Source organism: Lolium rigidum, chromosome 7 (assembly GCF_022539505.1).
Source record: "Lolium rigidum isolate FL_2022 chromosome 7, APGP_CSIRO_Lrig_0.1, whole genome shotgun sequence".
Classification (NCBI taxonomy): domain Eukaryota; kingdom Viridiplantae; phylum Streptophyta; class Magnoliopsida; order Poales; family Poaceae; genus Lolium; species Lolium rigidum.
Genome location: NC_061514.1, coordinates 254143888 through 254155025, shown reverse-complemented (window position 1 = coordinate 254155025; position 11138 = coordinate 254143888). Strand labels below are relative to the sequence as shown.

At 43.2% G+C, this 11138-nt stretch overlaps 1 protein-coding gene across 1 annotated transcript; it reads right to left on the bottom strand.

The window, feature by feature from the left end:
* Positions 1–1781: 1781 nt before the first annotated feature.
* LOC124677215 (cysteine-rich receptor-like protein kinase 6) lies at positions 1782–7589 on the bottom strand. Its single transcript, XM_047213214.1, has 7 exons — positions 6698–7589; positions 3391–3525; positions 3104–3234; positions 2810–3020; positions 2483–2720; positions 2258–2408; positions 1782–2153 (listed from the first exon to the last, which is right to left on the bottom strand). The coding sequence occupies exons 1-7, from the start codon at positions 7533–7535 to the stop codon at positions 1815–1817; spliced, it is 2043 nt and encodes a 680-aa protein (XP_047069170.1). The 5' UTR covers positions 7536–7589; the 3' UTR covers positions 1782–1814.
* Between the last annotated feature and the right edge of the window lie 3549 nt (positions 7590–11138).

Sequence of the window (11138 nt, the reverse complement as noted above, 5' to 3'; positions counted from 1 at the left end):
CTGCCGCAAGAAAGAGTCCAATAGGGATCAGCCTTTGCGCTCGTCCTACCGGATGCAACTAGGACATAAGTTTTCAGAGACCACGCCCACACACCCAGCTCAAATCCTACCAAAACTCCTCTGCCTGCCGCACGCATACGCCATGCCGTCTCTCTCTCTCTCTAATTATACACGAATCCGGTTGATATATGATTCTCCTCGATTCGATCAGAACTTGTCCACCGCGCTAGCTAGCCGGCCGATGGCGTCCAAGCGGGTCTCAAGCACGGTAGGTCTAGCGCCGCCGGTGCTGCACGCCTGCACCGTGAAGAGGCGTGAGTCATCCATGGCGCCACCAAAGCCTGCCATCGCTGGCCATGAGGCTGCTCTACTCCATCATCCCTTGCGAGAGCCAGGAGGCTCAAGTCCAGGAGTCCATCAGAGAAGGTGATGATGAGGTATCGGGATGTGTCTCCAATAGAACACGACCGCGCAGACAGACGGGAGGACCAGATCACCGAGCTCCACCGCGGCATACTATGGCAAGATGGAGTGGCTCACGACTCTGCACAAGGACATGGGCACATGGCCGACCGGCTGCAGCATCCCATGGTCCGGGAGCGCGAGCGTGAAGCGGCATTACTGACTTTGCACCGCTGCTGTAATTAGACGAGGATTGGAGGAGCTAATTTAAGCGACAGCATCCTTCACATGTATACACAAACACAAGAAGACTTTGCATGTCTGTAATTAGACATAGGATTGGAGGAGCTAATTAAGCCCACGAGAGTATCTGGCTGTAATTAGACGGGATTAGTAAGAATTATTTTAAATCCTGACGGACATAAATCCCGTAGCCTCTTCGGTGAAAGCTTTGCGCGTAGGCTGCTCGGTGAAGAGATGCATGCTCTCGCTGGCTGCGTGGTGGATGGCGGCGGCAGCCTCCCGGCTCGCTTTCCCCGGGTTCGAAATTAGGCGGCCACGATCGGCGACCGGTACGCATGCAGTTTCTCTCGACAATAAGTATCACATATTTTTATGTTGTTTTTTTACCTCTTCTCTGGCCAACATGACGAGGTACTAAAAGATGTAGAAGGACACATGCAAGTTTAAGCTGAAGAACAAAGTGTCACGTCCAAACAGAACGACGCAACATGCCACTAAGTCTGAAGGGCAACATAACACTTGACTGAGCATGGTAACTGGAGCCATTGATTAAGCCAAGGAGTAATATTATCGGCTGGACTATGCCTGACTAAAATTCAGCAGATTTTTTTTTTAGGGGAACCAGGTGAGCTTTATTGACTTAGACAAAACGGTTTATATATATATACTGTAGTTTCTTTCTATTTTGTTTCGTTTGAACGTTGCTTGTGTTGAGGCCCAGCAGTTGTTTCGTGTGGTTGCTATATTAATAAGCGGGTGAAAGCCTGTTTCGAGCAGGAGGATACATATTTTATATCCGCAGCAACGCGCGGGCACATTTCCTAGTAATACATATGAATTACTACCTTCGTTTCAAAGAATAAAATATCTTCATTTTGCGTGTTTTTTATTTGACTAAAAATTACTGTAAATATATAAAGATTTTTTGGTTTAAAATTAGCATCATTCGAAAGTATTTTTCAATAAGAATCCAACGATATCAATTACATACAACATACTTAAAGTTTTATTGCTCAATTTGTTTGGTCAAAGTTCATCTTGAAATGCGTTTGCGCCTTATCCTTGAAACGGAGCTAGTTTGAAGTAAAGTCTATCCCTACATAAAAAAAATTGCTATAATTTTCTTTTGGCGAGAATGGCATATAAAATGAACTCAGCATCACTCAGATTTATCTCGGCTCAAGTTCAGTGATCGAAACTTCGTTCGGTGACATAGGCGACCGGCTTGTCGACTCTGAATTTCCTCGGTATGGCTCCGTGTGAATGTCTGAGTCGTTAGCGCCACTTTTTTCGATGCAGAAAGCTGGCCTAGATGGAGCTTGGAGAGACACAGTGCTGCTGCTAAGCAGGACAGTCACGACCGACATCAGCGGTCTATCTGCGGGGTTTTCTTGAACACATAGAAGTCCGATGTGAATGCACTTCAGCATCTGGTCTCCAGGAGAATAGCTGGTCATGGACGAATCCATGATCTCTACAATTGTTCCCATTGTCCAGTGCTCCCATACCTGCATTACGTAGGTATATTAATAATAATAATAAAAATATTACGATGATGTTATTAAGTGCAGCTTTCTGTAACAGCTGAAGTTGTAACAGTCAAAATACTCACCAAACTTAAGAGATCTACAGACTGCTCGGAGTCATATGAGACACTGTTTCTTCTTCCTGTAACGATTTCTAAAATCAAAACGCCGAAGCTGAACACATCGGACTTGATAGAATAAGCCCCACGCATAGCGTACTCAGGGGACATGTATCCACTGCAATAACAACATTATGTTATGGACTAGTGCAATTTTAAAAATGTTATAAGGCAAATGTCACCAGGACTTACTAGGTTCCGACGACACGGTTGGTGACATCTTTTGATTGATCACTGTCAAAGAGCCTTGCTAAGCCAAAATCTGAAATCTTAGGAATAAGTTCAGAATCTAACAGAACATTGCTCGCTTTAAGGTCCCGGTGAATTATCTTCAGCTGAGAATCTTCATGCAGATATTGTAATCCCCGAGCAATCCCGTTGACTATCCTAAATCTACTTCCCCAGTCTAGCTGACTGCTCCTATCAGGATCTGCCACACAGAAAAACAAACCTTAGAACTGCCCACAACATATTTTATTTGTTCTTTCACTGTTGCAAAGTGGAGATGAGGAACTTTACCAAAAAGAATGGTGTCGAGGCTTTTGTTGGGCATGTACTCATACACAAGTAACTTTTCATGTTCTTCCAAGCAAACACCGACAAGTCGCACTAAATTCTTGTGTTGAAGCTTAGCAACCAAAACAAGCTCATTTTTCAGCTCCTCTATACCTTGTCGAGAACTTTGTGATAACCTTTTAACTGCTATTTCTTCATCGCCAGGAAGGATTCCCTGTACAAATAGGTATACTTATTTACTAGTAGAATATTAAAATACAGGATAAAAGCTCGATGTAAAAAAGATATAATTAGCACCTTATAAACAATACCAAACCCTCCTTCACCGAGTTTATTGCTTTCATCGAAGTTATTTGTTGCGGCTCTCAGAGTTGATAGATCTAGAATGAGTGATTCAATACTCTCTATGTCCTCCGGATTGGTTGGATCTATCATAAGAGAAAATACAGTTTCGTAATGGTGTTATGCGTGAATGTAAATTTTCATATGAAAATGATGCCACTGTCATATGGAAACGAACAGAATAAGAAGATTGGCCCTATTAGTCTAAAGGGGTAGATTTGGAACTAACTAATAAGACTTACATGATACTGATGCCTTTCGTACCGGTTTGCTCTTTTTCCTCCGCAGACAAAGGCAAATGGCAATAGAAGCCAGTATTGCAGCGACTATCGGCAGTGTAATGGCTAAAATTCTAGCAGCTCCATTGCTTTTGCTTCCTGTAAACAAAAGGCGCGAGTCATTACAAAGCACACCGAGCAGTCAGCTATCTTTGATGTTCATACTTCATAGTGCTGAAAAGCTTTATGTCTTGACTTCTCGAATTGAGAAATACAGAAGGGTTACCAGTCTGAATATGTTATTTTGCCAGGGAGATGGGGAAAGTAAATTAGGTACGCTGAGAAAGCTGGTCTGTTTTTTTTTTTTTTTTTGAAACACACATTGCTGATTTCTTAGAAAAGCACAGTTTTTAGCAAGTAGAACTGAAGTCTGTGACCAGGAACGTGATAAAAGCATTTGTTTTTATTCCATAAAAACATGTAGAAAACCATTATTTCATTGACTTCACATCTTGCCACGCACAGGCGTGAGTGGTTAATTAACAGGCATATGGAAAACATATTAACAACATATTCATGCATGTTGGTTACGAGTGAATAATAAAACAACACTATATGTTTTCTTTACGCTATTGCGCTCTCTTTCGTCCGAAAATACATAAGGGATTTAATATTATTATATTTTTCTACACAAATGAAAATTGCATGATTATCATTATTTCAGATTCCTACATCGCGATGATTAATTTTTTCAATTCAATAGTTTGTTAATACTATTTTAAAGGGTTGCTTATTGATTAATCGAACATCACATTATGCGTGTAATACTATCATGCCGTTGAGAGTCGTCTGTAAATTCAGTTTGCCCAAAAGTACATTGGAATTTTATATCGACAGGTTTCAAGATGCATGATAAATAATATTGTTTATTTGTATGTTACTACAGAAATAGAAACGAGATGATTATGAACTATTTTCATAATTGTAAGTCTAATGCTATTTAAATATTTTTTACATGTAGCCAAGGTTATAGAACTTTTGGAATTATAGGAACACCGTATTAGATATTTCTCCATGTTTTTGGAGTGTCATATATAAATCAGTCTATTTCCTAAAAAATACATTTTTAAATACATAAGTCTCCGAGATGCAATTTCCACATTATTCTTTGTACGGACATCTTACTACATAAATAAGTATCACATGATTATAACTTTTTCGTGATTATATAACTATTTATATTATTCATGTTTCCAATCTCTATATTTGTTTCACATATAATCGAGGTTAGTGAATTTCAACATGTTATTAAGAATTAATGTACCATGATACTGCAAGCTATTTTATGGTGGCAAGAGCACATACAGTAGTACCTATAGTTTTTGAGACTACAATTTACTTCAAATACCATAATATTAATAATATATGAGAACCATAGCTCTACTTCAATAAAATGATGGTTTGAGCTTCAAAGCTAATATCTCATGCGGATGACTGTCTAACATGCGTATGCAACACATGCTTGAGTCTATGACATTATAGATGATGTCGATATGCCAAATTACTTCCAAAAATAGATTTTAATTCATAAATAAAAAGAACATAGAAATTGGTAAAAGTAATAATTTTAAAATTACCCAAAGCAAGAAATCTCTACGGCTTTTGGCATGTCCATGATATTACTTATTAATGTTTTCTAGATGACATGTTTAAGGAGGTGTTCGTCGACATCTGTAACATTACATACAATTACAATGGTATGTAAATCACTTAGTATTAAAGTATATTTTAATCATTGAAGTCATCACAATATTTAGGAAATTGGTTATTAAAAAACTACTCCCTCCGGTTCATATTAATTGACTCTAATATGAACGTATCTATACATATTTTAGTTCTAGATACATCCATATTGGAGTCAATTAATATGAATCGGAGGGAGTATTTGTATTATACAATTATAATAATTGGAAGGAAGAACTCTCTATGTATTTTAGCATGTGCATGATATTACTTAATATTTAGTTTTATGGTGTTACACTAAAAATAAGAAAGATGTTTATCTAAATCACCACATTGATCCATTTAATCAAAATTATCGCCATGTGTAGATTTTTTTTGCGGGGGATGTGTAGATCTACAGTTAGTGGCTACAACTACATGTGCAATTTCAAACTAGGGCTATGAAAGATTTAGTTTGCTTTTTGTACCCATAGAGATTTTTTTTCAATATAATGGTGAAAGCAAATAAGCAGATTGAGCCGAAACATGAAGCTAACCACTAGGACCTGGCACGCGGACAAGACATGAAGCAAATATGCATGAATGATTTTATATCATTTTTTAACATCAGTTTTTAGTTGATATACAATTGTTTTATTTCTTACTGTATAATATGTATATTTATTAAAAAATATTAAGTTATTTCTTCCATAATAATTTTGAAACACTAAAGACGATGAGGGCCACCGTGCTAGTTCTAAGAAATATATTCTCTCGAAAAGAGGAGGTGTGAAAAATAACAGTAGCTCTTTTGCTTTTCACCCTTCTTAGTATTTCTTAGTATTTTTTTTTCTTTTTTTTTGGCTGTGCGCATCTGTACTACTATTAGGGTATTGCGTTGTTGCAGAGCCTAGGTGTAATTGGTATCTCTCGATATTAATATATTCCCTTTATCGAAAAAAAAATGAACCCAACTAACTCTGAAATAAACCATGTTATTTGGCATGTCTAAAAAATAAAACAGCCATGTGCTCATGCCCACACACCAGAAGACAAAGAAGATATTTTGTTCGTCAAAATTTAGTCCTACTTAGGCTTAATGATGGAAGAGTGCTCTTATTCCAATGCGCACTCTTTGCAGGAGAGTTTGTGTGGCTAGCAATCAGCCAGGACTTAGGACTCGGTATAATTCTCCATGTTGTCCAGTCAAGCAACCGATAGCTACGGGACTGCGCACAAGTCAAGATCAAACAACGGAAATTTCTAAAGTTTGATTCTTGAGAATGATCTTTCTGGCGTTTACTACTTCGCCCAGGTTGCTTCTGAATTCTTTATTACACTAAATAAAGAACTCCGAAGATCGGAGTGTAGTTAGCACAAACAAAACAGACAGTAAAAAACTAAAAACGCCCCTCGATGGGGTGTTGACAGTATATATTTATAATGTTAGAATCGAATTAAAGTACTCCTCCGATCTAGTCCACCTCTAGTTTTTACGTTTTCGTTTTTCCACAGATCGGACCTCACTGCTTTCCGTCTGAATTGCGGAATTGCTTCTATCTGAAGAATGAATCGAGCAAATAAGATGAAGTTGTTTCTCTGGGCTTACCTTCTCTGGCTGGCACTGGCGTCATGTTCGCTGGCGCCGGTTCTGGTGCTAAAGCTGGCGTTGTCCCCACGGATGGATCCGGGAGCTGCAGCAGCGAAGGCCCGTTGAAGAACGGATAATCCTCATACCTGTAACTGCACCGCAATCCTCGAACCTGGCCACCCGACTTGTCGCTGAAATACTTTGATATCGCCGCGATGATACCCTGGAGGCAGGCCCGGCAATCGGCCGGGGCCATGTCCGGCGTGCACTGCGCCAGCCCGTAGATCTTGTCGAAGCTCCCGAAGGCCATCTCTCCTGTGCCGAACCGCCTGGATGAGTTGGTGGCCGCGTACTCGACGGTGGCGTTTATGAGGGCGCCCACCGCGGCGTCGAACACCTTGGCCGGCGCGGACACGTTCTGAACGTTCACGTAGGCGAGGACGTTGTCGCCGTCGTCGGTGGAGGATAGGAAATTCTGGTTGGAGAAGCGGAGCGCGCAGGGGTCGTACAAGACGGTGGCGTCCCTGTTGTACGGGCAGCTCTGCTGCGCGTCCTGGAAGGCGGTGGTGACGCATTGGGTGCAGTTGACGGCGGCGGTATCGCCGCGGCAGAGAGCGAGCGCGTAGACGATGTCCGGGATGGTGCCGACGGTGCCGGTGGCGAATAGATTGGGTGAGGAGGAGGCGTTCTTGGGGAGAGTGGCGTTGAGGAGCCGGATGTTGGCCTGGTAGGTGCTGTTGGCGGTGAAGTTGACACTGCTGCCGCAGAACTTGCCGAGAGGATCGCCAGCTGATAGAGGCGTGAGGATGAAGGCGAGGAGGAGGGCAGCGGCGGGGACGAGGTGGTGCGAGGCCATGGTGTTTGATGTGGGGGAATGGAGCTAGCCAGAGTAAAGCGGGGAAGAGTAGAAAACGAGGGGGAAGCGAGGGTCTGTGTGTTGACACGTATGGGGCTCGTATAAATGTAGACGGGCCCATCCTGGAGATGGCCACTGCTGGTGATGGCTGGAGGACCGTGGTGGTGCCCGCGACATGACCTCGCCAATGAACCAAAGACCGGGTGAGGTACCCATGTGAGTCTTCCAGCCGTTTCCACACGGCAACAACAGGGTTTACTAGAATATAGGGCATCTCTAGCAAACGAGCGCGGCCGCCGTCGTCGAAAAATACGTCATAGCGGCCCATGCATAGTGATTGAGCTATTGGCCGGGATGCAAACATACGCTAAATTTGCGTCGTGTTTGTGTCTACCTGGACACCGCGCGATCATGCAGAGTGACCGTGTTGGTCGCATCGAGATCCGGTGGACAATGACAAAGATTAAAACAGTTTCTCATTACTATTGATTGATCAAAATGATCATTTTTAAAGAGATGGTTAGTCGAGTTAACCTAAAACTATGATGACGGTACCTACTCGTTGTCGCGACGGCTGAGGTTACTCTAATCGCGTACCCTACACTAGTGGGAAAAGCCTTATAGATGAGATCTTATTTCTGTGCCGCACTAGCCACATATGCACCATAGAAATAATTTATGTGGCGCACCGGACATGGTGGCGCACCACAAGCCCTAACACGCTGCATAAGACGACCGTCGGGGAGCCACCCCACCAGCACCCTAAGCAACCCCAGCAGCAACAAAAGCACCACCAGCACCCGAAGCACCCCCAACAGGTCAGGTGAAGAAGGAAGAGAGGAGCCAAGAAGGACGTATATTCGAGCCAGCCTGTTCCTAAGAGGATCCGGGCCGACGACGTGGTACCACCGACACCGGATGGCTTGCCCCGGTGTCATGAAGCTGGTAAACGAGGGGGAGGCAAGGGTCTCTGTGTTGACACGTATGGGGCTCGTATAAATGTACACAGGCCCATCCTGGAGATCGCCACTGCTGGCTGGAGGACCGTGGTAGTGCCCGCGACATGACCTCGCCAATCAACCAAAGACCGAATGAGGTACCCCATGTGAGTCTTCCATCCCGCCGTTTCCACACGGCAACGACAGTAGAGTTTACGAATTTAGGGCATCTCCAACCGCACGGCGATCCATCCCGCGTCCGCGCGTTCGGATAGGTTGAACCGGACAAAATTCCGTCCTAGCACGTGGATCCATTCCAATAACGGATGACAGCGGTGTCTAGGACGACCCAAACCCGGCTCAAATCTGGATCGGGTTTGTGTGGCCGCGGACTCGTATCGCTGGCCGCTCGCGTCCTCCCCTTATCCGCCCCTGGCTCGCATTTCTGCCTCCTAAATCACAGCTCCCTCGCACACATCTCCCACCACTCCGCCACCACCCCAGGACCGGCGATTTGGGAGCGCTGTCGACGCCGGCCACCGTCGTGGAGACGCCAGGAAGCGGTGCGGAAGCATAGGACACGGCCCCGCGCTGCTTTGATGTCTTCAGGTCCCTCCGGACGCATTGGATGGCCTCCGCCTGCGAGGTGTTCGATGAAATGGGCGATCTAAAATTTGTCCCATTTCAGCTGTAGATCATGGTCGACAACGACGACGAGTATTTCTTCAAGAACTTCATCGACACGTTGTCAGACGACAACTTTCTCACGGAGGCTGCGTTGATCATCCACCAGCACAATGTCTCGCAGATCCCCGTGTACGGTCCGCAAAAGAGAACGCAGCCACGACCAGCTCTTCAACGACTACTTCTACCACAAAGCATTGTTCACGCCGGCCATGTTTCGCCGTCGTTTTTGGATGTCCAGACCGTTGTTCACCTGGAAAGATGTCGAGCGGGCGTTTGGCATCCTCCAAGCTCATTGGGCTATCGTTAGACACCCTAGAGCATGGAGTGTGCAAACTCTGTGGAAGGTGATGACCGCTTGTGTAATCATGCATAACATGATTGTTGAGGTAGAGCGGGATGATTCACTGTTTGATAATAAGTGCGATGGTAAGGGAGAGTTGGTTACTCCTCAAGGTGGTCCGGCATCATTCCGGGATATCCTCCATGTGCACCACGAAATCCGGGATCTAGCTGTACACAACCAGCTCCAGACTGATTTGGTGGAGCACATGTGGCAAAGATGTTGGCAACAATGCTGCAAACAGCAATGAAGGAAATCCCGAAGAAAACAATACCTAGAGCATTTGTATCATTTTTACATTTTTTTTGAATAATACTTTGTCATTGAATACGTGGACAATAAACTTATGTAATAAATCTTGAGCATTTAAACTCTTTTATATATTTTTATGATTTTTTATGCTTTTATAGTGAATTTAGAGGCAAATAGCAACTTCTATGTGTTGGAGATATGCCAAAGAGGCAATAATAAAAGTGTTTATTGTTATATCTTAGTGTTCATGATAAATGTTTACATCCCATGCTATAATTGTATTAACCGAAAACATTAATACTTGTGTGTTTTGTAAACATAAAGGAGTCCCTAGTAAGCCTCTTGTTAAACTGGCTTGTTGATTAATAGATGATCATGGTTTCCTGATCATGAACATTGGATGTTATTAATGACATGGTCATATCATTAGGTGAATGATGTGATGGACATACACCCATAGTAAGCGTAGCATATGATCAAGTCATTTAGTTCTTTGTGCTTCAAGCTTTAATTAATATGCATAGTAACTTAATCCTTCGACCATGAGATCATGTTAATCACCTACACCGGATGGATGCTTTGATGACACCAAACACTACTACGTAAATAGGTTGTTATAAAGGTGGCATTAAGTGTTCAGAAGTATAGGGTTGAGGCACTTGTATCAATAGTGGGATTTGTCAATCCTAATGAAGGATAGATATACTCTGGGCCCTCTCGGTGGAATGACATCCAATTAGCTTGCAAGCATGTGACAGGTTCACAAGGGATATCATATCACGGTACGAGTAAAGACTACTTATCGGTAACGAGGTTGAACTAGGTATGGAGACAAAGGGAATTGTTATTTTATGTGAATGGTTCTTTCCATCACGAAGTCATCGTTGAATATGTGGGAGCTATTATGGATCTAAAGGTCCCGTTATTAGTTATTGATCGGAGAAGAGTCTCGATCATGTCCGCATAGTTCTCGAACCGTAGGGTGACACACTTAAGGTTTGATGTCATTTTAAGTAGATATGGAATATGGAATGGAGCTCGAATGTTGTTCGGAGTCTCGTATGGGATCCGAGACATCACGAGGAGGTTCGGAATGGTCTGGCGAATAAGATTCATATATGGAAAGTCATTTTCCAGGGTTCAGAAAAAGTCCGGTGTTTTGACCGGAGCTTCTAGAAGGTTTTAGAATGACTAAAATAGTCCGGAATATTGTGGAAGGTTCCGGAGTTTCCGGGACGACCCGGTCTGTCTAAGGAAGTCTGAAGGGTTCCATAATAGGTGTATCCATACTTTCTTTAAGGGATAAGAAGTTTCCCCTAAGGTAGATTCGAATTTGGCAAAAGAGTCCTAGTTCTAGTAGGTTTCGGCTGACAGAAACCTACCGGA

What these genes read in the sequence shown, in the direction of transcription:
- LOC124677215 (XM_047213214.1), bottom strand. Translation starts at nt 7,535, where the DNA reads ATGGCCTCGCACCACCTCGTCCCCGCCGCTGCCCTCCTCCTCGCCTTC. An exon ending in GCCAGTGCCAGCCAGAGAAG is followed by an intron (nt 3,526 to 6,697) that starts GTAAGCCCAGAG and finishes TTTTGTTTACAG; the next exon opens with GAAGCAAAAGCAATGGAGCT. An exon ending in ACGAAAGGCATCAGTATCAT is followed by an intron (nt 3,235 to 3,390) that starts GTAAGTCTTATT and finishes CTCTTATGATAG; the next exon opens with ATCCAACCAATCCGGAGGAC.